The sequence below is a fragment of the Myotis nattereri genome (assembly GCF_964212035.1).
Source record: "Myotis nattereri genome assembly, chromosome: 11".
NCBI classification, from domain to species: Eukaryota; Metazoa; Chordata; class Mammalia; order Chiroptera; family Vespertilionidae; genus Myotis; species Myotis nattereri.
The window spans coordinates 32,627,574-32,654,420 of record NC_138086.1 but is presented as its reverse complement, the minus strand read 5'-3'; the positions used below and the strand labels follow the sequence as shown (position 1 = coordinate 32,654,420).

Below are 26,847 nucleotides of genomic sequence, written 5' to 3'. Positions count from 1 at the left end.
CCACTCCCCAGCCTCAGTTCAACCAGGACTTACCAATAACTTCGTATTTTAGGCACTCTGGGTATAATTAATATGCCTTTTGAGAAACCTCCATTTAGAGTCAAAAAACACTTACATAGATATTTTAATATAATAAGATGTTAAGATTAGAAAAAAACTTCCACGCACCCAATAGTGCTGGCTCGGTGTGGCTACACCAATTACAATAGCTGGTGGCCTTCTCGCCATTTAGAAATCATTATTATTGTCCCACCAAGTCCAGGCAGCAGTGGGCAGAGCCTGCACGGGGCATCAGAGGAGCGGTAGAAGGGAGGGGTCCATACCTCCCAAGGTCTGAGCCAGATGGGCACCCAAAAGCACTGCAAGTGTCAGCAAGGTAGCAATGTGTGGTGACTGCAGGGAGCAGAGCAAGGCAGATGGTCAGATGGCCGAGAGTTAGCAGCGGAGGGAGTGGGGAAGGGCAGACAGGAACAGAGACCCAGGGCACCAGCCGTAGCACAGGCAGGTTGCTGGCACTGAGGCAGCCACTAGCAAAGCATCTGCTACCTTTTGCCTTCTTTCTCCTGAACCCAGGGGAAGCCAAAATTAGAGAGTGCCTGGCTTAGGAGCTCCTGTGTTTGTCACTGAAAATAGCCAAGTCACTAGGGGAAGTAAACATTTCAAGGAGGGAGGGTGATGGTGGTAAAGATCTTCAGATAATCTAGCTGCTTGAAATTAGAAGTATGTTTCTCTAGTGGCTCCTGCCACTTCCACTCCCTTTAATAAGAATCACCTAACACAGGAAGTGGGTGCTCCTGAGCAAACCTCAGAACTCAGGCACCCCTTCCTGCCACCCAGAGGTGTGATGGATGTGGCAAATGGGTACCGGGTCTCAGAAAGAGGGATGAGGATCTACCCAGAAGACCACATGTCTTTCTACTTAACTTCTCAACATGCTTGAGCAGCTGGGAGACAGGCCTTATACCCAAGTGTGATGCTACCAGAGGACATTAATGCCACAGAGCAACCTACCCAGTTCCAGCAGAGTTACTGTTGTGTGCTCAGTAGTGGCATAGCACAGGAGGCCGAGCACAGCGCCTGCCACACAGCCAGGGCCTGTACATATTCGCTGAGTGCAGCTGAGTCCCAGAATCATTGAACTCTCATTCTAGATCAAAGGAGGCCCTGTGTTCTGTAAAGTTAAATGGCTTTTGAGTCAGCTTGCATCATTAGTTTATTCACTAAGCATTTATTGAGCACCTACTATGTACAGGATACTTTTTCTGGTGCGAGGGATAATAATATTGAGCAAAAACAGAAATGATCCCAGCCCTCAGGGAGGGTCTATGACCTTAGGGAGCCTACAAAGGGACATAAATATGAATCAGTCATAAACAAATGTAAAACTGCCTATTACAAGCACCTCAGGTGAAGATACACAATGCATGTGATGAAGTGCATATTGGGATGGGACCTAGTGGAGCTCAAGGAAAGGATCTGAAAGATGCGTAGGCATTAACTGGGCAAAGTGGGAGGGGAAAGCATTCCATGTAGAGAGAACAGCATGTGCAAAGCCGTGTGATGGCTGTGAGCACAGCCATAATCACATGTAAGCAAAAAGGAAGGCAAGCATGACCTGGGTGACCGAGAGGGAGGTGCAAGCCCGGGCTGCCAGAGAGCTGGGGAGGGGGCTGTGCAGAGATGCCGACCATGTGTAAAGTCTTGACTTTGTCCTGAGAGCAGTGGGGAGCCATGGCAGAGTTTTAGGTTGAAAAGAGTGGCATGAAAATACTTGGGAGTTTTGAAAAGTCTCACCCTAGGGGCAATATGGAGAATAACGGTAGGGTTCAGTTCAGATGCAGACAGACCTATTAAGAGGCTATTGTAGAGCTTTAGATGCGAAGGGGGAGGTGATGGAGAGGGACAAAAGTGGATAGATTTTAGGGTGTTTAGGACATGGAATCATCAACAGAATCTAGTGACGAGTTGAATTCAGAGTGGGAGTGGGGGCTGTAGGGGAGACATCATGCACTCAGCTCAGCCCCCAGCTGCTACCTACCTGGAGTACGGCGCGCTAGACTGAGAGGTTGCAGGTTTGGGAGTAAGGCAGTGCTTTGTTTTGAACGTGCCAAGAATGAGAGAGTGTATGGGAGACAGTGAGCTATCTGGGTTTGGAGCAGAGAAGAACTGTGCTGAAGATCTGCATGTGTGAGTTATCTGCCTTGGAGTATGAATTTGAGTTGGCTGAAAAAAATCACCTATCCATTATTGCATGGGAAGTTAAAAGAGCCGAGATGGGCTTTAATGGTTTACAGCATTTGATGGACAGGTGGAAGAGGGAGGCGGGACTCTCGGAATAAGGAGACCCCAGGCCTCCAAGTCTCCTCCCAACAGGAGTGAAGCAAGGACACCTCCTCCCCCCGAAACCTCCTACACTCACCATCTTGCCTGCATTTGCTCTGCCTGCAGACCACCAGCACTGATTGCATGAAGCCCTCTAACCCCAGATGTCAGTCACCTTATGAAGCCTCAGATTCCCAGCTCCCGCCACATCTTGTCCAACTCCTGAAACCAGTGCAGGTGTTCTCCGGAGCTCATAGACCACTGTCATCAAACATTCCTCTTCCTCCAGCATCTCTCTCCTGCTGCTCTCACACGGATCACCTCTGAGGATACGCCTCCCTTATAGTCTTCTCAAGTGGCAGTACATTTTCCTCCCACAGCCCTGGAGGCGGAACAGATATCCTTTCTAATCCGTGTTACTACTTCCACGCTAGTCTCCTCTACTCCCTAAAATCTCCAGCTTTGAGCAGCCCGTCATCAAACTATACCAGCTGCTGCCTGTCCATGGATCACCATCTATTGCCCTGAGTCACCCACCCTCATTTTCAGAACATTGTATGTCCTAGCTCACTGGCCCTCTCTCCCAAGTGACTTTGCTTAATTCTTAGTGATTTCAATAAGATGATCCTTCCTCCCCCACCTACCTCTCTGTTCCTTGAACTTCTCACTTCCCAGGATTTTGCTCGACTTCAGCCACTATCCCCATGATGATACCCTAAACCAGTGGTCGGCAAACTGCGGCTCGCAAGTCACATGCGGCCCCTTGAGTGTGACCATGAAGTTTTAATTGCACTGTATGTGCGCACCCACACGTGGTATTTTGTGTAAGAGCCACACTCAAGGGGCCGCAGTTTAGGGCCTAAACCAACACTGACAAAGGAGATATGATGTAAGCCACTTATCTGATTTCAAAAGAAACTAAAAAAGAAACAGGTGCCATTAATTTTAATAATATATGTTAACCTACCATATCCAAAATATTATCATGTCAACATGTAATCAATATTTTGAAAGATCAAATGCCAAATTCTAACCCCCATCAGAGAATGCAGAAATTGCTTGCGCCCCCTCGCTCAACACAGCTTTCCCTCATCAGTAATAAAATTTAACTCTGCTACCTATAGCCATCACATTATCTATATCTGAATTTTTGATTGTCTGCAGTTTTAAATTTGTCAGGCTTCTTAAGGTGACTGATAAACCATCAATGATGAGAGATAGAATCATCAATGATGAGAGAGAATCATGGATCAGCTCCCTCCTGCACACCTGCTACTGGGGATCAACCTGCAACCCAGGCATGTGCCCTGACAGGGCATCGAACCTGTGACCTCTTGTTTCCCAGATCAGCGCTCAACCACTGAACCACACCAGCCAAACTAAAATGGGTTTTTTTACTTGAGAGCAACATGTACACACCACCTGAAGGTCAAAATTTCCAGTTTCTTTTGGACTTTGCCATCTGGATGGGTCTGCTGCCCACTGGCAAAACAATCATGATTGACTCAGTGAGCCAACAGCCCTCAAGTGGTTGGCTGACCAGCACCCAGCAGCATAAAAGCTTCGTCCCTGTCAGCTTATCACTGTGAAAATACCTTCACCAAAGAATGGCCTGAACATATACACGATGATTAGCATTACACACCCACCCATCCTTAAACACAAAGAGCAAATGAACAGTTATCTCTAGAATGCCTAAATTGGATAATGTTCCTTTCTTTTTCATTTTATTGCTGTAACAACACCTAGCATGCAGTGTACCCATGTAGAATAAAGTTCTTTTTGCCTCATTTTATCCAAAAGGAACTGATTCATCTCAAGCTTGTCAAACACTGCATGCCTCATTTATTTTATATACACACACACACACACACACACACACATACATACACATACACACTAGTGGTCCAATGCACAAAATTCGTGCACATTAAAAGGGAATTAGAGGAAATATTTTAATATTGCTATTTGCCCTTTCTCTATAATGGAAGTGTCAGAGATGAAAGAAAATTAGTAAAATGTATATTAAAATCTTCCTCCTGTCAGAGTCTGGGGAACACCACAGGACCCAGAATCAAGTCCTCACCCACCCACGTGTGCCTTGAAATTGCACGAGACCCAGATCCAGCAGGCTCCACCCCCATTGGGCTAGATCCAGACCCGACCGGTCCCACACTTGTCAAGCCCTGCCGGATGAGGGGTGCAGCCTGAGGCCCTCGGCCTGGTGCTGGGGCAGGGGGCTCACCTTGAGGTCCCCCATCAAGCCCCGCTGGGTGGGGAGGCGCGGCCTCACTTGTCAAGCCCTGTCAGGTGGGGGGGGGGGTGCGGCCTGAGGTCCCCCAGCCTGGCACCAGGGCAGGGGGCATGACCTGAGGTTTCTGGCCTGGCACCAGGTTGGGGGGCACAACCTGAGGTCCCCTGTCAAGCCCCACGAGGAGGGGGGTTGCAGCCTCAGGTCCCTGCTGATTGCTCATTAAGGCTCATTACGGGAACTCAGCCTCTGCTGTGCGTGCAACCATCTTGTATTACGGACCCCTCCCCCCTTCTGCTGTGGGTGCCACCAGCTTTGTGATGGGGTGACAGTCAATCTGCATATTCCCTCTTTATTATATAGGATTTTAAAATATATTTTATTGATTTTTTTACAGAGAGAAAGGGAGAGGGATAGAGAGAAACATCAGTGAGAGAGAAACATCAATCAGCTGCCTCCTGCCCACTCCCTACTGGGTATGTGCCCGAAACCAAGGTACATGCCCTTGACTGGAATCGAACCGGGGACCCTTGAGTCTGCAGGCCGAAGCTCTATCCACCGAGCCAAACCAGTTAGGGCATGCATGTGGCCTGCAAGTTTGACAGGCTTTGTGATGAGCATATTTCAACAGTATTTAGTATTATAATAAAACTCAGAAAAATAATCCAACATAGATTTAGGGAAGCCTGCTAGGGTAGGGGAAAGAATGCTAGAAAGAGAAGACCTGAATTTGGGTTGCAGTAAAGCCATTTACTAGCCATGTGACTATAAAAACACGAGAGACGAATAATGTTCCTTGTCTGTGAAAGTACAGCAATGAACTCAACTTCTAAGTTTTCCTCCAGTCCTAATACTCGGTGATCTATACTTAGTGCCCTGTATAACCTTTGCCCTTACATTGTCAGGAAAATGCCTCTGCTGCCCTCTCTGGACTTGGTTGGCTTGTGGAATGATGGCAGAATGGCAAGGGCTGAAACCTGGAGCTCCACGAACCCAGTATGCATTGAACACTATTTCGGATGAGGACCAGTTGCAGGAAAGCAGAAAAGACTTTGCAGGAAAAACAGATCCTCATCCAAGAAGGCATTTGTAAGAGGAATCCAAGCGAGGAAAGACACAGGGATGGGGACCCCAACATTGAGGTATAGTCAGGAATTTGAGAGGTAGGCTGTCAGCTAGCACCCAGTGACAGGAAAGTCTGGCAGGTAGTAACAGAGCATCAGCCACCAGGCTGTGATTCAGAAGCAGGACCAGGGGAGGATGCCTTATATGCACGCACAAGGCAGGGTCTCTCTCTTGGAGGAACTGGCCATAAAGGTGGAGTATAGGGGCCTCAACACAGGAGGTAAGAAGACTCCAGAGCCCTAGTTGGTTTGGCTCAATGCATAGAGTGTCAGTCTGCTGACTGAAGGGTCCCGGGTTCGATTCCGGTTAGGAGCACGTGCCCGGGTTGTGGGCTCAATCCCCAGTGGGGGGCATGCAGAGGGCAGCTGATCAATGATTCTTTCTCACCATTGATGTTTCTATCTCTTTCTTCCTCTCTGACATCAATAAAAAAATATTTTTTAAAAAAAGAAGACTCTAGAACAGCCGTGGGCAAACTACGGCCCGCGGGCCAGATCTGGCCTGTTTGAAATGAATAAAACTAAAAAAAAAAAAAAGACCGTACCCTTTTATGTAATGATGTTTACTTTGAATTTATATTAGTTCACACAAACACTCCATCCATGCTTTTGTTCTGGCCCTCCGGTCCAGTTTAAGAACCCATTGTGGCCCTCGAGTCAAAAAGTTTGCCCACCCCTGCTCTAGAACCATGATGTGACATCAACTGCCCCTCAACTCTGAGTTCCTAAACACTAGCCAGGCAGCTATCTGGATGCTCAAAAACAAGCCTCCCAAGTCCATGTTGTCACTAGTCCTGGCGAGTATAAAATTGACAGGGTCATTGAGTCTGGAAGAAGCAATTGTCTGGTATTACCTATTTGATTTTTCCCTTTCTCCATCAGTGGCTCTGGGATTTGTGAGCGCTGAGTACTCGCTTGACCTCTGATGATCCCATCTGCTCCTGCTCTCCGGGATTGATGAACTCCGTTTTTATTGCTTACCTGGCCTCCGACTCATGGTTGCCAGGGCCTGCTTCCTTGGTCCTGGCATCCTGCCTGGTCTGCTGCTGCCTGTGACCTGATGATGGCACCTCGAGGCCCTGACTATGCTTTGGGGCCTGACAAGGACGTTGTTCCAGGCCCTCTGGACCCAACTCTCCCCTTCTCTGAGAAGGATGTGGGATCCCATTAGCCCAGAACCTCTGGCCTGGACTTCCGCATCAGATGTTTGGGTGGAACCCCCAAATCTGAAGTGACTCTCTTCCAGACTTGCCTACAGACCTGCTTTTCAAAGAAAAGACAAATGCATTCCCTTGATAATCTAAACAATAGACTTGATTAGAGTCACCGGCAAACATTTATTTGGGCTCTCTCCTCTGTTGAATAGAGCCACAGGATCCTGGGAAGTATGCATTCAGTGATGCTGACCTGCCTGTGTGTCTCTGGGGAGTGCACCACAGGGGGTGGGTGGAGAAGAGGGGTCACCACTATTGCCCATGCTGCCAAGCTTCTTTATCTCACTACGCATTGCAATAAGCTCACCTTAGATCCCTAATATTTTGCAAAGGTTTCAAACTTCATCTAAAAGTCAAATGAGCGTTGACCTATGTTGGTCTAAAAACTGTTATCTTCCACAGAGCCCAACAGATCAGAGATTGGTCAAATAAGGCCTTTTGTCCTCACCACCAACCCTGGAACCAGAGAACTTCTGCTATGGAACGTGTCTTCCTTTACAACTAGCTGTCCTGAGATGTTCTTTCTTCCTCAGCAAACTTGCTGTGCCCAGGAAAGGCCCTGCCTCAGCATGATGGCTAGAACCCACATCTATTGATTACTGAGGGAATCCAGGGAAGGTGGGGGTGAGGGACAGAATGAGGAAGCGAACTCCATAGACCTGCACAGATTCTGTGGTACTTCCTCTGTGGAAATACAATTTACACACTACCAACTTCCCACCCATCCATGACTTAGCTCTCAGTCTGCCCCCACGTGTTAATAACCCAGCCCCCCAAGCTCCATTCTTTCTTTTTTTTAAAATATATTTTATTGATTTTTTACAGAGAGGAAGGGAGAGAGACAGAGAGTCAGAAACATCGATGAGAGAGAAACATCGATCAGCTGCCTCATGCACATCTACTAGGGATGTGCCCGCAACCCAGGCACATGCCCCTGACCGGAATCGAACCTGGGACCCCTCAGTCCGCAGGCCGACGCTCTATCCACTGAGCCAAACCAGTTTCGGCAAAGCTCCATTCTTTATCTTCTTGTTTACTGGCAGTTAAGGAAAGTATCCCACGGAAGAAATACAGACTTCCATCACTACTTGTTCTCAGACTCTTCTGATTTCTGCCCAGACCCCATGCTATATTCCATGTATGCCTCCAACCCTTTCCCAAGGTTCTCCAGTATCAGCATACCAATTTCTGGCTGCTTAAGCAAATAGTGCCTTTTTGAACTCTGAAGAGCTGCCCCCAAGCTGACTGAACTTGGGAGCAGCCTGAGCCACCTCCCTGTCACCCCCAGACACAGAGATTCTGATGCAATGCCTAGACTTTGACAAGTAGGAACTGAGACACTTCTGTCATCAGTAGCTTATAACTGCACCCAAGACCTATAGCAGGACTAGAAGTCACCCTGAGGAAAAATCATCACTTTTCCATTTCAAAATTTAGGAATGTAGATAGAGTCATCTCTCTCTTCAGCTTATGGCCCCACCCTAAAAGAAAGGCCAGAGTGAAAGAATGTGCATTAAATAAAATTTCCTAAACCAAATGACCCTAATATTTAAAAACAAATGAAAAAACACATAAATAATGCTTCTTCCAACAGCAGGATGAACTTTCCATGTGAGGGGCTGAGTTGAAGTTCTAGCTCAGGGGTCCTCAAACTTTTTAAACAGGTTACCAGTTCACTGTCCCTCAGACGTTGGAGGGCCGGACTGTAGTTTAAAAAAAAAAACTAGTCAGATGCTAAGCAACAGACAGCGGCGGCAAAAACACCCGGCGGGCCGGAGGGCTGTAGTTTGAGGACCCCTGTTCTAGCTTCTTCTGTCTCCAGCTGGGTAATTTGTGGGGAGGAAAGTTAACTGGCCTCAAACCCAGGTTTTCTCGACTGTAATGCAAAGATAATGACTTCCTTATTGGGTTGTTGTAAGAAGAGACTGAGAACTCTCTGCCAACTGTAAAGTGATATTGGCATATTATTTACTATTATTTTATTCTCTATCTTCCCTAGTCCCAGACTCTTAGATGATCTCACTTCCTACTTCTCAAAGAAAATAGATACCATCAGACAGGAATCCCATCTTCCTGACACCAAATGTGCAACCTACTGGCATCTGCTTCATCCTTCTTTCTGCTAGAACGTGTGTGTGTGTGTGTGTGTGTGTGTGTGTGTGAGATTTTTAAACAAAAAATCAATATACTATAATTCTTATATTATAACATGCTTTTAAAATATGTCACAGTACACCATGAATAATTTTCCGTCAACAAATACAGTTATAAAATACTATTAATGGCCCCATAGAATTCTAATACAGACATGTACTATAATTTATTTAATTAATCCCCAGGTTTAATGTGGCTTGTATACAATCTTTCCTTATTATGCAATTAGTGCTCTGATGGATGCTGTAGATGAAATCTTTGCCCACATTATTTTTATCCCCTTAGAATATTTCTATAAATGGAACAGCTGTGTCACAACTTAGTCACAACAACAACAATGATGCATATTTTAAAGATTTTTTTCATCACTACTGTCAAATTGTCCTCCAGAAAGGTTATTCCTGTTCATGTCAGAACTGGAATCTTTGACCTTGACTCAGAAAATGGCAAAGAGACTGGGAGAATTCCTCCAAATAGTGAGGAGTAAGGGGGCCCTACACAAGAAGCAGGAAGGAAGCTGGCCAAGGTTGTGCCTGTGATAGTCTACTTTTCTGTGGTGCAAAAATACACTGTAAGACAGAATGTGGGATGGGACTGAGGCCTCAGACCTGAGTCCCTTGTGTTGACCTTGATTTAAATCATTTGGATAAATCCAGCCTCATATAGTTGTGCTAAGGCAGCAGTTCTCAACCTGTGGGTCGCGACCCCTTTGGCGGTCGAATGACCCTTTCACAGGGGTCGCCTAAGACCATCCCGCATATCAGATATTTACATGACGATTCATAACAGTAGCAACATTACAGTTATGAAGTAGCAACGAAAATAATTTTATGGTTGGGTCACAACATGAGGAACTGTATTTAAAGGGCCAGAAGGTTGAGAACCACTGTGCTAAGGGGACTGTGGGAGGGGTTTTCATCAGATGTTTGGACCAGAGTAACAGTGGAAACCGGGGAGAGCAATGTTAGGTGGGAAGGCTTGAGCAGAACTGGCCATTTGGCCCATTACCCCAGACCTGGAAACTCCCAGGCAGGGCTTTCTCTGCTCCAACCATAAGGGTTTGGGTGGTGCTACTGTAGTAACAGAGGCTGTTTCTTTTCTTTTTACCATCTTTCCGTTGCAGCTAGACAATGTATTCCAGGAAGGCAGAATCCTGATACTTCTTTTGTATAACCAATAATAGTACATATGGGGAAATACTTTCTAATTCTCTCCACTGTCAAAAGAGGGTAGCAGATCCTGCCACAAATTATACTAGACAAGGTTTTATAAATGTAGATTTGGATATATATGTAATCAGAGAGGAAGGGAGAGGGAGAGAGACATAGAAACATCAGTGATGAGAGAGAATCGATGATTGGCTGCCTCCTGCATGCCCCTTACTAGGGATCAAGCCCACAACCTGGGCATGTGGCCTTGACCAGAATCAAACCCACAGGCCAATGCTCTATCCACTGAGCCAAACCAGCTAAGGCAGATGTGGCTCATTTCTTCATGCGCAAAGACCAAAGATAAGTTTTCTCTCCATAATCCCATCTCCCAGATCTGAGATTAGATTATTAGCATCATCTCCCATCTCTCTCATGTGGGGGTTCCACCAAATGTAATAGTTATCACCCCAAAGTGTAGCTCTCCATCAGTAACCTAAAGGTTAAAAGTTACATTCATAAGGCAGACCTGGTCTCTTGCCCTGTTACATGCCCACACCAGGGACCCCTAGCCCACTGCCCTGCTCCCTTTTCAACCTGAGGAGGGACATGAAAGAAGGTGGGGAGCAAACAGACCCCAGGTTAGGTCATTGGTGCTAAAACCCTGCCTTCTAGAACTTTGGGTTTTCTGGGTACTGCTTAGACAAGTCTCGTTGCCCTTTCTCAAGTGATTTTTCTGGATTCCACTTCTTGCCTGCTGTAAATAAATGTCTGCCCACTTGACCCTTGCCACTTAGATTTCAATCTCTTACCCAGGAGAGACCCTTGTACCTACCCTCCCTTCCCCACTAGCCAGAGGGTAATCCTTCCTCTCTTGATTTTGACTGCTTCCTGACATCCAATTGTCAGAGAAGACCAAGGCTCAGAAAAGTTAAATCGGATTTCAAACTATGTCCCATGTCTTCTAGCCAGCCTCCGGCCCTGGCATTTTCATTTCACTCCGGGTGGGATTGAATTAGCTTCATTCCGATCCCCCATGCCCAATCAGGCCCGGAGTTAGATTATCTGCACCGTACATCCATCCCCACACCCATCCCCGAATTTCTGGCGACCACCGAGCCCAGGGAAGTCTAATACACGATCCACTTGCAAATATTTCGCGATCTGTTTGGATGGGCAAACCGTGCACAGGAAACGCAGAGAGCATCCTAAACTGCATCCAATCACGCCACCCCAGGAAGAAAGCAAGTGTTTGCTGAATTTGGCGTCCAAGGCCCTTCATCCAGGCTTTATTCTCACCCCCACCCCACTTTCTCTCTGAGCATCCCCAACCCCGACCCTGACAATGAATCCACCAGAACCTAACTGGTGGGACCGGGGCACTTTACCCGGTTCCTGGGACCCCAAGCGGGCATTCTCCGGGACTCCACCGGTCCCCGGGCGCGAGCTCAGCCGGGACCCGTGGGAGCCCCAGGTGGGGCAGAGGGAGGGCAGGAAGAGGGGGCGGCGCGAGGCCCGCCGACAGCCCGGTCCCCCAGGGAGCGCAGCGAGGTGCTCGGGGAGCGCAGCGGCGGGTCCGGGGCTGAGGGAGGCGCCCGGCGCAGCCAATCCCCGGGCCACCCCCTCCGCGGCCGCCAGCAGAGCCGGGGCGGGGGAGCCAGGCGGCGGCGGCGGCGGCGGCGACGGCGGCTGCCGCGGGGAGGGATGGAGAGGGGCGGGGGGAGCGGAGCCGAGCGGAGACAGCCGCGGCGCTGCAGAGAGGCTGGGGCGGCGGCGCGGCTCCCGGTACTCCCCCCGCGCCCGCCCCGCGTCGGCGAGGGTCCGGCCCCGGAGGCCCCGCGCCATGGGCTGCATCGGCTCCCGGACCGTGGGTGGGTACCCCGGCGGGGCGGGCGCGGGCGTAGGTTGGGCTCTCCGGTCCGGTCCTCCGGCCCCTCCCCCACCCTCTCCGCGCCCCTCCGGGTACCTCGCTCCATGCTGCCCAGCCCGGCCTGGCTACCTTACTTTCCCTCCGCTCCTCTCCTCCCCGCTCCTCTCGCGCGCCCCCAGGGCTAGCATCCCTCTGGGCTCTCGGCGTTCTTCCCTCCGTCTCCCCACGGCTTCCTTCCATAACCTCCCCAGGCGCGGTCCCTCTCCATCATCTCTCCATCAGCCTCTCTCTCTCCCCCGTCGCTCTCCCCTCCTCTCCAGTCCCTCACCCGCCACCTCCAGGCCATCCGCCTCACTCTGCCTTCTTCTGCGCCCCCGCGCCCCTGTCTCCATTTGTGGAGCAGCTCTCTTCTAAGAATCCTCAGCAGCCTCAGTCCCCAGTCTTTCTCCGCACGCACCCCCCCCCCCCGCCTCCATCCGGCTTGGGTGTTTTGCCCCCATCTCTTTCCCTCGCTGTTGCCTTTTTCTGTCATTCGTGCCTCCCACGGTTTGCTTTGTTCACGTGCATTTTCCCTCTGGGGCGGGGGCGGGATGCGCCTCGGGGAGGGAATGGGTTCCTCGCCTGGAGGGAATGGGGACGGGTCGGCTCTTGAAGGTTGGGGTGTTAGAGCCAGTGGACGCGGGGAGGAGGTGGAGGTCTGAATGGATCGCGAGGGGTCAGGAGCCAGCTCCCAGCTGGGTGGGGCCGGCCCTGGGAGGATCCCCGGGACTGGACAGCACCTGTCAGCTGGGGGTGGGTGGGGGGCGGGGCCGGCGCTTTATTTACCTTTGACCGAGGGAGGCGCCTCCTAATTTGTTTACCCCCGTCAACCTTTGCCTTGCTACCAACCCCTGTTCCCCCACCCCCTGCACACTCCACTTACCTCTCCCTAACCCTCCAATTTTTCACATTTCAACTCCCCATTTCTCCCGCCTACACGCCCCAGTGACCTCAGGCTGAGAGAATAATTTGTATTATTATTACAAACAAACTCACCCTCCAAAAGCCTGATTTCTCTGAGACCTGGTTTATTTCCATGGATACCCTCCTCCTCCTCTGCCTTCACCTCTTCTCTGGGTTCTCTCCCTCCCCCTCCCTGCCCCCCACGCTCTGACTCAGCTCTCCCTCTTTTACAAAGGCCACCTCTCCCCTCCCCTCTCTCCCACTTTTCCTGCCCTATCTTCCTCCTCGGAGATTGTTTTCTGTCTGCCCCATTCCAGCTCTCTCCAATCAGAAGTCCATCTTTCCTCTTCCCCCCAAGCCACAGCCTCTGGTCTGACCCATCTCACCACTTCCCTGCAGCCCCAAGGAACAGCAGCACACTTTGGAGGGGTCCTACCTCGCTTGGAACCCTTAACCAGGAGCCTTGCCTTTTGTATCAGCTATGTTGTTGCATGCTGAATGCCTCCTCAGCCCCAAGACCCTATACAATTTATCCCTTCTCAAGAGTGGACCCCTAACCTGAAATTCAGAATCACAAAACTTCATGTACAGCAAGGATCCTATAAGGTCAGATGGTTTACAGCCATCCGACTTTAGTCTACAACTATCCAAGTAGTTCTTCCCCACGCCACCACCCTGCCCTCAATCTCAATCTCCCTTCACTATGAGCTCTGGCCTCATTTTAGCAATTACCATTCTTCTCCCCACAAAGCCTCAAACCCTTCCCAGCATCTTCTGTCTTCTCTTTGACTTGAATTCGTGTTCTTTTAGTTCCCATTTTTAAAAGTCCCCTTCGCTCCTCTGGTGGTCCCCTCCACTCCTCTTTAATCCATCACTTATCTCCCAACAGTCAGGTAACAGTCAGGTAACATTATTCCATCCCAGGCTTTGCTTTCCTTGCTCTCCCTGTTTCTGGGTGAACACACCCAACTCCCTCCTCTCCCCCTCCAAATCCTTCCTGTGGGATAAGTTCAGAGGGTCCCTTACATTCCTAACACCTCCCAAATAATAAAGCCCGCACATAGAGACGCTAACCCCTAGAAAAGCCCCACCCTTATTTGTAGAAGCGTAATAGGTGAAAAGCGCAGCTCCCAGTGTACTCCTGCATAGAAACCCTCGATGATCCCTCAGGACAGGATGGACGCCAGTTTTCCTGCTAAAACCCAACCACTGACCCTTCCATTTAAACAACAACAATAAGTGAGGCCATACACCAGTTTTTCTGAGTTTGCTATTCTTCGTTGAGGTTAAACTGAATATTTTGGCTCAGTATTGTGATTTCTTCTACCAAAAATGTGGGCAGCGTAGGGATTTAAAAGGGATGGGCAATGGGAAGAAGGAGTGGTAGCTAAGGGTCTGGATGGGTCTGGAGAGGCAGCCTCAATGTGTGGCTTCGGCATCCGAGACCAGGAGGGGCTTTTGGGTTGGGCGCAGGGGAATGAGGTACAGCAACTAACCCTCTGGCCACTTCAGGGAATGAGGTGATTGCAGTGGATTGGAAGGGACTGAAGGATGTGGACCAAATCAACATGGACAGCACCAGCTCACTGCACGGAAGCAGCCTCCACCGGCCATCCACAGAGGTGAGGCCCGTGCCCAGCTGCCCCTCACCAAAGAACCTCTAAAAGACCCCCGAACCGTCCCTAACAAAGCCTCCCAGTTGCCTGACCTCTGAAATCCACTCCTCAAGTCCAAGTGAACATCCCAAACACTCCTTCAAACTGACACTTGGGAAGAACATTTCTGCAAAGTCCTCAAAATACAAGCCAAATGTTCCACACCAACACCCTAATTTCCTATGCTAATCTCAGGAAAGCCCTCCCTTTTTCACACACTTCTGGAAGTCCCTCGGAGGAAAGGGGTGGGGTTCCTTGCATTCATGGAAGTGCTTGTGATACCCACTCCCTTTTCTCTCTCCTCACAGCAAACCCGAACTGATTTCTCCTGGGATGGCATCAATGTGAGTGCAGCTACCCCCAGCCTCCCCCAGCCCCACCTAACTGGTCTTCCTTCTATTCTCCTATAACACAGTGCTCCCTCACTCCAGCAAGCCCTCCCATGCTCTGCCTACACCCCAACTTTTCAAGGGTGGTTGAAAGATATACCCCCTTGGGACTCCTGGGTCTCATGGTTTTCCCAATCATCTGCCCTAGCTCAAATCCTTCATCCAGGAACTTTCCCCTGCATATAGAGCACCCCCAGGCCCTCTCATTCCTCCTCCCCTCCTCCCACATTCCCCATTCCAGCTCTCCATGGAGGACACCACTTCCATTCTTCCGAAGCTTAAGCGAAACTCTAACGCCTATGGCATTGGGGCCCTGGCCAAGTCATCATTCTCAGGTGAGATTCCCTACCTAGGGATGCATTCAGACAGCAGATACTCACAGGCTCCTGGTGTCAGTCTCCCTGCTCCTTCTGGCCTGACTGGCACCCTCATCTTCCTATCTCTGACCTATTTGTCCTTTCTGTCAAACCTCTCCTATCCTCTAGACTGCCCTCATATATGGGGATCTAGGGGAGCCTGTCCCCCATGGGATGTAACCCCCTGAGACTGGGGTGAGGATAATGGGGAGGCCCTGTTATGGGTATTATGTGATATTCTGGAGGATGGGGGGAATGTCTGGCCCCTTAGGGATTTCAAGAAGCATGAAGGACCATGTGACGAAGCCCACAGCCATGGGGCAAGGCCGGGTGGCCCACATGATTGAGTGGCAGGGCTGGGGGAAGGCACCAGTCATTCAGCCACAACACAGCCACGAGGCGGTGCGCAGAGATGCCGATGCCTACTCTGACCTCAGCGATGGCGAGAAGGAGGCACGTTTCCTTGCAGGTACTTGTTCCCCCAAACCCTCAAGAGGTATATCTTGTGATGGCCAGAGACTGACCCTTCAACCCACCCCTGTGACAAGATTGATTTTATCCATAGGATGACCATCAGACTTAATTTCAAGTACTTTGAGTTGTTAACTCTGATAAGTGCCCTCAAACTTATTTTTATTATCATCTCAGAAGTTGAGGAGAATTAACGTGGGACTGTGGGTTCTGATGCCATCTCTCCTTCATGGTGGGACTCCAACCCCTGGACTTCCTCAGTACAGGGGGGGAAAGGCAGGGGCTGTTGGCTTCAAAAAACTCTGTTCTCCTGTTTCTTGAAAAAGAAAGGAAAACCTTGGAGATCTTTACTAGCCTTAGTCCATCAGCACATTGCAGTCATGGAGTCACATATGTGGCTCATTACTTGTGACAACCACTAGAAGTTCCAGAGACCTGGGTGAGGAGAGAGTGGTTTACAGAAGAAGTTTCCTTCCAGGAAAGTAGTGTAGGTATGAGACAAGCCTGTAGTGCATCTACAATGCCGAGCCCTAGTGGCAGGTCTCAGTAAGATCCCTAGGGAGAATGATAGATCTGGAAGAGAAGGGGTGTATCTTTGTATTGGTGTGGGTGTGGGTGTGGTGGAAGAAATATCAGTGAGGGGAGAGGCAAACATGTAAGGGACAGGGCATGGTGTAGAGCAGCTAGCAATGTAGGCTTCAACTTACTCATGGCTTTGACTAGAATAGGGACTCCCAAGTCTATCCATCTTCACTATTCTATCCTCCCTCCCTTCTCCTTCCAATTCCTTGAACTATCAACTATCACCCTATAATCCCATGGTGCTCTCTTGGGGATTCTCTGTTAACCTTGAGGCACCACCCCACCCCACCCCCAACCTGGATATCTAGATTCCTCTGTCCTTGACTGCCTAATACCAACTACCACTCCTAAAAACGTCCAAAAGATAAACTTCTGGAAATCCCAAATTTCAATCCCTTAGGATATCTCACCAGAAGACCCCCAACTCTTTCCCTTAGGAATCCTAAAACTGACCTTTTGGGAAGTCCCCCATGATTTTGCTTTGTTTCAGGGCATGTACAAAGGCTGTGCTGTCCAATATAGTAGCCACTGGCCACATGTGGCTATTGAGAACTTGAAATGTGGCTAGTCCAAGTGGAAAATGCTGAAAGTGTAAAATACCAACTGGATTTCAAAGACTTTCTATGAATAAAAGAATGTAAAATATCTCACTAATTTTTATATGGATTAGATGTTGAAATGATCATCTTTCATACATATTAGGTTACCTAACATATAGTAGTAAAATTAATTTCACCTGTTTCTTTCACTTTAATAGGGCTACTAGAAAATTTCAAACCATGCAAATGGCTTGCATTGTATTTCTATTGAACAGTGCTGCTCTAATGTCCCCTTCCCCATGCATGTGTCTAAGGGTTCTCAGAAATATCTTGTGCTAACCACATTTCTTCTCCCAGGCGTCATGGAACAGTTTGCCATTTCTGAGGCCACACTCATGGCCTGGTCTTCCATGGATGGTGAGGACATGAGTGTCAACTCTGCCCAGGAGCCATTGGGCTGCAACTACAGTGACAACTACCAGGAGCTGATGGAGAGTCAAGGTGAGGGATGGTTTCAGAATCCAACCCCTGAGGCTTAAGGGGCCTCCCCAACTATCTATGCCACTTCTGTACATCTCTGTGCTTCTAATACTCTCTGTTCATCCTAGCTTTCTTTCCCCTCCTTCGCCAATGTCTCACCCTCAATTGTCTGTGCTGTTGTTACTGCCTTTGATAGTCTATGCCCCCATCGACCTCCATGATTCTCTTTACAGATGCCCTCACTCAAGCCCCCATGGATGGATGGCCTCACTCCTATGTGTCCCAGGGCATGTACTGTCTGGGATCATCGGATGCCTGGGAAGCAAGCGACCAGTCCCTCATTGCCTCTCCAGCCACAGGATCTTATCTTGGCCCTGCATTTGATGACTCACAGCCAAGCTTACATGAAATGGGGCCTTCCCAACCTGCTTCCGGATACTCTGCTCAGGAGCCTCCACCTTTGCTGGGGGGAGAAACTGACTGGGCTCCAGGTATAGGTGGGGTGGACCTGGCAAGGGGCCCTGCTGAGGAGGAGAAGAGGCCCTTGGCCCCCGAGGAGGAAGAAGATGCGGGATGTAGGGACCTGGAATCACTTTCCCCACGAGAAGACCCCGAGATGGCCACTGCTCTCAGCCGAAAGGTATCTGACGTCACATCCTCAGGTGTGCAGTCCTTTGATGAGGAGGAGGGTGAGGCCAACAACTAGCTTCTTCCCACTCTACACACTATCTTCCACTCCCACCCGAGGGGCCTGGCTGCAACAAAACCCTCCCTTCCCCCAGCAGTACAGCTGAAACCCGGGCAGAAGACCAGGAGGAACCCAGGAGCTGTCAGTTCTCGCCAGGAAAATGGAGGGCCAGGATGGGATTCCATCCAGGCTTGTGCTGTAGAAACCACAGGTCTGGGGACTGAGGCCCAGGCAACTAGATGGCTGTGAACTTGGTTTTGCTGCGGGCTTCTGGGTCTGTGATGATGAAGCTCCAGTTTGTATCCTGGAGACAGGAGCCATCAACTAGATCTCTGCTTTTCACTCCCTGACTTCGTCATTCAGAAGCCTTGACAGTGGCTGTCTGAATGCCTCCTTTCTCATGTCACTTTTGCTTTTTCCGACTCTGTGTTTTCTCTGGCTGTGGTCCCAGCTTGACCCTACTTTGAAGAACAGACCTGCTGGACGTGACTCAATGAGTGTAGGGGAAGCCATATCTCCTTAGAGAATGGAGAAGCTGCCCTCAGTGGGTAGCTTGGCTTCTGAGACCAGGAGTCACGGGGGAAGTGGACATAGCAGCTGGGGTGCACAGGGCACAAACAGGATTCTTTATATAAGGCCCACCCAGAGACCAGAGAGTCATTGATGGGACCAACAACAAACATGGCCACCTATTCTGGGATCTTGAATATCCCGTGACTGAAAGGTGGGTCCTAAGGGTCTAGGAAAGGACCCAGTGAGCTGGCTGCTCCAGCTCTTGCTTCCTTTGTCTGCCTTCTTCCATCCCCTGCTCCAGGAGCCCTGCCCAGAGGGGGTGACAGAATGCAGGTGTCCTGCCAGGTGGGGAAGCATGAGGGCTGTGCCTCCCTCCCTCCACCCCCAAATTCTCTGGAGCTGTTTACACTTTTCTCTTTGCCTTTTCTACATTTTTATAACTTCTTGGGGACTCAGGTTGAGTGGGGTGGAGGGAGGAGTCTGGTGCTGTCAGGCCCCCGCCCAGTGTGTTGTTGGCTGAGAATCAGTGTGGGCACTCGGCTCCTTTTTTCCTTCTTCAGTTCCTCCCAGGCAGCCTCCCTTCCCAGGCCTCCTGCGGAGAGTGGAATCAGAGTCTTCTTCCTTTTAGGACGGGTTTATAGTAAGACAGAAGCCCCTGAACTGGCTAGTCCTTCCACACCCAGTTCCCATTCTGGTGGGGACTTCTGTCCACAGCACACAAAGCCCCACACTTCTGTATGCGATCCTGATTAGCAGGGCCAGGCTAGAGTAAAGGCATGGCAGCTGAGGAGCACACCATGGGACCCCATTCCCTAGCCCCTGGCAGAGGGAAAAGTTAAGATGGCCATTGCCTACCTTTTGTCTCCTCTTCTAAGACTCCAGCTCCAAGGCCTGTGTCCTACTTTGTCAGAGGTCCTATTACTTCTGTCCTCTACTAGGAAGGGGGTTCGGTCACTCTCACAGACCCTGGGCACAAACGAGCCCACCCCCCCCATCCCCAGATGTCTATTTCTTTGGAATGAGGAGGTTAAGAGTTTGTGTCCATCTATGACCCCGCCCCCCATCAAGTTCACACTTTCATAGGCATAATGGTCCTGCAATGCAACCAAGGCTGGGGTCCCATGTCTTCAGGGGAGGGGAGGTCAATTCTTGGAAGAAACATAAGTAGGCCTGGTGAGCGCAGATGGGTGAAGAGTTATTTACCTCATCTAAAGCTGTGGCTTGTGTCTGATCATGTGACCTAACTCCGAAGGCACCAGGACCTCCTGTCCGGGGGCTTTGGGCAGTAATATTGTGGCCTCACCCTGCACTCCTGTCACAGGTCTTTGGGTTTGCATGCTTGAGGTTCCCTCCTTTCAGGGGGCCCTTATTACCTCACCTTGTGCAACCTGCTCTCTGGATGAATCATCTTTTTCTCTTAGTTTCATCCTCTTCTTGCCCCCTGTTCTGCCCCCAGACTGCAGTGGGCATCCACTCCAGTGAGTGGGTTCATTCATTACAGTTCCTTTTTGCTCAGGGCCCTGGGGAGTTAGGGAAGGTAGAGGAAAGCAGCACTCTTTCCTCCCTCCCTACCTTAGGACGCCTTCTTTTGGTCCCTGCTGAAAGATGACTGAATGGTTGAGGAATCTAGCCTATTTGACTCCAGCAGGGCTCCACATCCCCTGTGCTGGCAGCTGGCACATGCGCAGGCAGACCAGGGGTCAGCTGGGAGTCTGCATTTGCAAGAAGCTTCCCTACCACTTTGAAGGAGAAGACCCAGGGAGCTGGCCTTGGACCCTCTTAGGACTCTTCTGGAAGGAGGAACTGCCTCTTTGGTGCTGGGGGCAGGGTGCATGGGGTTTGCTTATAGCCTATTTGGGGGGAGGGGAGGGGCATGTGCTGGAAGAGGCTATTGGGGGTGAGGGAGGGTTGCTTTTCCTCCGGGGTTCAAGGCTGTGCAGCACGATTTACAACAGTCCTGGAACAGGGCTGTTTTTATATTATTGTGAATGAAACTGCTCTTGCTAAATGATTTTCTTTTGGTGGGGGTGCACTTTTATTTTCAGTTTCTGGGAAACCCAAATCTTCCATTCCTCCCCTTCTACCTCCCCCCTCCTCCCCTTCCTTCTTATCCTTGTGTTAAGGAGGGGATCTTGGTGAATGTGTTTATGATCTTTTCCCTGCCCACCTATACAGCCCATGCTCGTCTTCCAGGTCTGGGGAGTATCCATTTTTGTGGTCAGTCTTAGCATGTTTTCTTAATGTGACACCCCTCCCCCCAGGCCTAAGAGAGATTCTATGACATATATTACAGAGAGAATTATATATAAATATATATGAATATTATAGATTATATACACATGGGCATTGGGCTCCAGTGCCCACTGCCAGCCCCCTCCCCAGGCTACACTACAGCCTCTCTCTTGGCCTGGGGAGGGGGAAGGGATGTAACGCTGGAGAGGGCTCCAGGCTGTGTTCAATGGCACTAAACAGAATGTGGTGGCATCCTCTGACTATGAGTGTCTTATTTGGGGGATGAAGGAGACTGGGCCAGGGGAGGTGAAGGAGGAGAATGTCACATTGGAAAGGGTTCACAACTCTAGGGCATCAAGGGGGGGAGGGGGAAAGCTTGGAGTGTGGGTGCAAGGGTTTTTGGATGCTCAGAGCCCCGGGGACCACTGGCAGAAAAGGCAGGCTCATGGCAAGCTCCCTGTTGCCGATTTGGGGAGGATATGGTTCTGATCCTCCAAGTGTGGAAGCACTGAAGAGGTCGGCCATCTTGACATTGAAACCCCAGCTCTCCACCCCAAGAAGAACACAGAGAACTCGTCTAAGGGCTGGTGTCTGAGTGACCAACTGAAGGGTTCTTGGCAGGAGAGGTCCCAGCCAGAGCAGTTCGAGGGCAGAGCTCACCCTTAGGAAGGACATATCAATGACCACAGTGGGAAGAAAGGGGATGGATTTCTCTAGGAAGCAACCTGGAAATGGGGTAAGGAAGCTGTGATGTGAGATAGGGAGGATTCCTGGTGGAGGGTGTTTGATGGGGCAGCATGACCATTTGGCTGAAGGTGCCTGCCCCTTCCACACAGAGCGTTTTGTGACATTTTCTCTTCCAGGCTTCTCCCCCTGATAGTCTCTTTATCCATATTTCACTGTGTAAATCCAGGAAAAGAAGGGGGGATGGGATTGGCCTTTCACTGTCCCAGTACTGGCCTTGTGTGGGGACAGAGAGTGGCAGTCAGATGGAGTCTGGAGGCAAATCTCAGGGAGTGGGGAGACCATGGGGTGGGGAACTTGAAAGAAGGAACTGTGGACGGTCTGAATGCTAGTCACTGTCCAAATTCTGACTCCTCCTCTAGACTATCATTGTCACATTTCAAAATTCCCAGGAGGGTCAGGATATTGGCCTGATCTCCCCAACTTAAGGACATACGGTCTCCCACACAAGTCCACCCTCAGGCCTGGGCTCCTGACAGGCAGACTGATGAGGCAGTCCTGGGGTGTGGTCAAAGGATCAGTTCATCCTCATCCTCCTCATCAGTGGATCGCAGGCTGGGGCCCTGCAAGATGTCAGCCAGCTCCTCTTCCAGCCCAGGACTGTCCACCAGCTCTAGCTCCTCCAGCTCACCTTCCGCCTTGGCTGGAGCCAGGGAAACTGGGGGCTCTGGGGAGGGAGGCAGGTCAGGGGTGTCTGGGGAAGTAGGGATCACATCCTTTGGCTCAGTGGCCCCAGTTCCATCCTCAGGCAGGTTCCAGGCCTCCGAGGGAAGGAGCTGCCCCCCAGGAGTCATTCGAGTTGAAGTTGTGCTCCGGAAGCTGGCCAAGGGAGGGCGGAGGTGCACCCCTGACTTGGTGTGCCCCTCAATGGCCTTCTGCAGCTGGGAGCAGGGCGAAAGGGAAAGGGAAAGAGGGTACAGAATTGGGAAGAGAAAGAAGATGGGGAAGTGTGAGTGGAACAGACACAACAGAAGAATAGATACAATAAAAGGAAGAAGGAATGGGAAAGTGGTAGAGTGGCAAGAAAGAACACATGGAAAGATCAAAGAAGACAGAAAAAAGGAAGAGAAAGGGGTATGGCCAGCAGACCCCCTGCAGAGCAGTGAATCTGAAGCCCCTAACCAAGATGTCCTTTGGCTCCTTCCTAGTGACCTTCAGGCTCCCTTCAACTACATCCTATCCCTTCCTTCTTTCCATGGCCCTCCCCATAGAGCGCCCCTATGAAACCATGTCTTGTGCCCTGAACCCCAATCCCAAACCCATGCCAGCTATGGAAGATCACAAGGGCTATATCTGGGGTCAACAACTATGTCCCCTTCAGATTCTTACAGTCCTCTCTACCTGTACCCCTTGATTGCTGAAACCTCTCTCCCTCCTCCAATCTCTGCATGAGAAATAGAGAGGGAAATGGGGGGTTAAAATCATCCCTCCCCCAACCCCACATCCTGCACCCACCCATTCCTCCTGCTGCTCAAATAGGACGCCTTGCTGTTACCTCTTCCAATGCCAGCACACCCCGGAGCTTCCCCATACTGGTCACATAGGCAAGGTGGAGGCCAAGAAGCGAGAACAGTGTGTGAATCTGCATAGAAAAAGCAGCAGGTCAGCGCACAGTGAGCCCCACACCTCCCCTGCCCTCCCAGCAGCCCTGAGTGGTGGGCAAGGACTAGCCTTGTGCAGGGACGTCTGTTCCACCAGCTGGAAAGGGGACTGGTCAATACAGCAGCAATCAAAGCAGACAGGCTGGCTCAACTGCTCCTGCTCCCAGGCCTCAATCTGTGGAGTAGAGCAAAGTAGTCACCCAATACCTCAGGTAAAAGGCTTGGAGCCCAAGCAACCCTACTAGCTGGGAATCCTGAAATATGCAACTGAAATATGCAGCAAACTAGCACAGACATTCCAGATCACTAAACCCTCCCTTCTCCCCAGGGTACAAGGCCAGGCTCCAAATCAACCTTCAGCCTCAAGCACTAGCACCCCACTTTCTCCTTCACCACCACCACCCAAGTGCCCCAAACACCTGTTATTTTCAAGCTATCTTTTCAGTCTTTCCCCTCCACCCGTGAAACCTGACTGCTTGCCATTCCTCACACAGGTCTTCTGGCTTCTGTGCTGGTCGAGCTACATTTCCCTTACCTGCCCACCCTGCACCCACTCTGTACTCTTGCCACTCCCAGGCCAATGTGTTTTGCCCCTTTTTCAATTCCTGCAGCACTCTGCTGTTCTCTCCTTTTCGGAAAAGGCATGGCCTGTGCTCACTCTTGTATTGGCATTTGTCTCACCTCTGCCCACCGGACACGAACTCCTGGAGAGTGTTACTGGTATGGATGGGTGCCTGTTGTGAAGACACTGGCACATTTTCCTTTGACACAGTAGAGTGTGCCAGATATTTGTTGGGTTTGAAGAGCTGTGCTGGGGCACATGGTGCTTAGTGGACTTGAGCAAAGCCATCTTTTTTGTTTGTTTTGTTTGTGACAGAGCATTAAAACAGGAAGGACAACTCTCTTGATTTAGACACGATGCTCCAGTCCTCAAGCTTCTAAAGAATCCAGGATGGCTCTGGCTTTTATAAACGAACCTAAAATTTTCTGAAACTCTCCTCTTCTCTTACTGAAGGTTCACATGGGGACTGACCGGCTCTCACAGCACAGGATGGTGACCACTTAGCAGGTATGTCATGGAGCGGATTTATTCATGACAGGCAGCCACCTTGCCAACCCCGGACCTTTCCATGATCGTTTCTGGCCTCCCCTAGTTCCATTTCTGCCTTCCCTTAAGGAACAACAATAACAGGACCTGTATCAAGCACTTCCTCTGTGCTGGACATTACTCCAGCTGCACAGAGGTGGAGCTGGGCTTCTGACCTTGACTGCTGGTAGTGTTCTAGGTACCCCCAGCTCTTGTCCAAGGGGACGAGTATGTCTGTTCTTGAGTCTAAACTTGAAAAAGCTAAGCCTCAGTTACAAACGGGAGCTCTAACTGTGTGTACTAACAATGTATTAAGTCATAGCAGGGGCTTCTGGAGACCTATAATTGAATTCTTTCAATATTCCCGTGGGTATCATCTTGATATTGCCAAGGGTGTCACCTTGATCTAGTCTGAAAACCATGTTCAAAATCATCTGAAGTCTGACTCCAATTGGATCTTATTCCTCCAAAATATCAGCGAGTCACATGGGAGCTGGGAGCTGCGTAAAGTCTCCTTTGGGAAAGATAAACTAAAAAGGTAGACCTGTCATCTTTTTGTCCCTGGCAGCACTTTATTTTCAGCAGTTATTAAGTAGCCTCATTGATCAACTAGCTGGCGTTCTCTCTTTGGTGTGTTAACAGCAACAAAAAGCATTATTATTGGGTTTAGCACCCTACTTCTTTTTTTTTTTTTAATATATTTTATTGATTTTTTACAGAGAGGAAGGGAGAGGGACAGAGAGTTAGAAACATCGATGAGAGAGAAACATCGATCAGCGGCCTCCTGCACACTCCCTACTGGGGATGTGCCCACAACCAAGGTACATGCCCTCGGCCGGAATCAAACCTGGGACCCTTGAGTCTGCAGGCCGACGCTCTATCCACTCAGCCAAACCGGCTAGGGTTAGCACCCTACTTCTTAATTGCAGATATGACACATCTGATTCCTGCTTATGGACCGAGGAATGATTTTTCTTTTTCCTTTGTGATCATCTGTTTGACTTTTCCGTAAGTCATTTATCAGAAGTGTCTGTGTTTTGAGAGGTGGCAAGGGGAGAAAGAAGTTTCCTTTCTCTCTTGTCACTCCCCACCCCTTCCTCCAACCCTGGAGTACTTTTACTTTTCAGCACTTATTTATTCCGGACGTCCAATAAGATATTTATCCTAAAATAATATGCATTATGGTTTTGTCAGCTACAAAGCATGAGTCTGCAGTCTCATTCACTAAATGGAATGGCCACTGATGGACACTGTTGTGTCTGCACACCCTCTCGGGTGTGTCCCCATTAGCACTGCTCCCAATTACTGCTCTATATTCTTTTACCGCTCAGAGGTTGGAAAGGAGGCATAACCATGGAGACAGGTGAAGGCCATTCAGTGTGCTCGACTTTCTTGCTCATGGACTTGATAACTAGTTTTCTTGGGAAATAGGCATTTGTCCCAAGAGGCAGCACTGTGAATACTTGTCCTCAGGTTGTGTTTCTTCTCAGTCCTGCTTCCTGGCCTTCCCTAGTTGTCCACTGTCTCAGGGCCCTGGTGCATCAGTACAGGAACCTCCACCAGGTGCTGATTTCACCTTCACAGCCTCAGTGCTGTTTCTCCACATTGGGATGTGTAAGTGCTGGTCCCGGTGCTCCGCCTCCCTGCACACTCTCTGCCTGTCCAGAATGTCCCTGATGCCTACAAGATCTGAGGTTCATCTTAGCAGCATGGGCTCATCGATGCACGGAGCCTCAAAACATCCCTCTTTTCAAATGACAGTGGTCCTTCTGAGGATACTATCAGGGCTCCCCACCTCTGCGCAGTGTGCCCATCCCCATCGCCATAGTCATGCCTCCTTTCCCACCTCTCAAATGCTTTCCCACCCAGACTCGCATTTTATTCTTACACCAACACAAAGAAGAAGACAGAAAAAGATGAGCGATATCTTCATTTGACAGAACAGCCCACCCCAGGTTGCTGTTTCCCTTACTTACCTCTTCAGGTGACATGTTATCCACTAAATCCGTTGAATCCTAGAGAAGAAAGATATAGGTCCAAGTTCTTTCCTAATGGAATTATAGTCATGACACTCTGGCCAGGGCCACAGAGGTCTGCTTTCAATTCACCATCCCTTCCATGTCTCCTTGGTGGGACCCCTTCCCTCCTGATCTAAGGACCAGGCAAGTTCCCTTTCCCCTGTCGTGCCCCCACCCACCCCCACCTCCATCCATCTCTCACCTGTCTTGTTTCCTTCTTTGTGGGGCGACTTTTGCCCAGCAAGCAGCACAGCAGAGACTGAAAGATGGAGCGCCTTTGACCTGAGGAGTGGGGAGCAGATGGAAATGGAAACAAAGCAATTTCTACCCTTCCTGGGAGGAAATAGCCAGGGGCTCCCAAGTGGTTCCCTGACACTATACCGCCACCATAGACACCCTCTCTTGTATCCTCCTAAATAAGCCCTGGCCCCTCTCCTTGGGGCAGCAATATGGAGGCTCAGTGAACA

General features: G+C 50.0%; 2 protein-coding genes across 3 annotated transcripts in view; one reads left to right on the top strand and one right to left on the bottom strand.

Annotated features, from left to right (window-relative positions):
* Nucleotides 1-11,950: 11,950 nt before the first annotated feature.
* On the top strand, nucleotides 11,951-25,557 carry FAM131B (family with sequence similarity 131 member B). Of its 2 annotated transcripts, XM_081102502.1 has the most exons (8): nucleotides 11,975-12,084; nucleotides 14,538-14,647; nucleotides 14,989-15,024; nucleotides 15,311-15,404; nucleotides 15,697-15,894; nucleotides 17,375-17,518; nucleotides 17,731-18,137; nucleotides 24,291-25,557. In XM_081102502.1, exons 1-8 carry the CDS (start codon nucleotides 12,057-12,059, stop codon nucleotides 24,339-24,341), a joined length of 1,068 nt encoding a protein of 355 aa, XP_080958628.1. In that variant the 5' UTR covers nucleotides 11,975-12,056; the 3' UTR covers nucleotides 24,342-25,557. The 2 variants fall into 2 exon arrangements, with proteins under 2 accessions (XP_080958627.1, XP_080958628.1); XM_081102501.1 differs by lacking the exon at nucleotides 24,291-25,557 and having other exon boundaries at nucleotides 11,951-12,084; nucleotides 17,731-21,182.
* Nucleotides 22,184-26,847, bottom strand: part of CLCN1 (chloride voltage-gated channel 1) — a gene marked incomplete at both ends in the record, with an annotated part of 27,560 nt that continues 22,896 nt past the window's right edge. Inside the window, 5 exons of the mRNA XM_081102496.1 lie at nucleotides 22,184-22,555; nucleotides 23,170-23,256; nucleotides 23,346-23,450; nucleotides 26,339-26,377; nucleotides 26,583-26,662. Of these exons, the coding sequence (XP_080958622.1) occupies nucleotides 22,184-22,555; nucleotides 23,170-23,256; nucleotides 23,346-23,450; nucleotides 26,339-26,377; nucleotides 26,583-26,662 (683 nt within the window). The remainder of the gene's footprint in view (nucleotides 22,556-23,169; nucleotides 23,257-23,345; nucleotides 23,451-26,338; nucleotides 26,378-26,582; nucleotides 26,663-26,847) is intronic.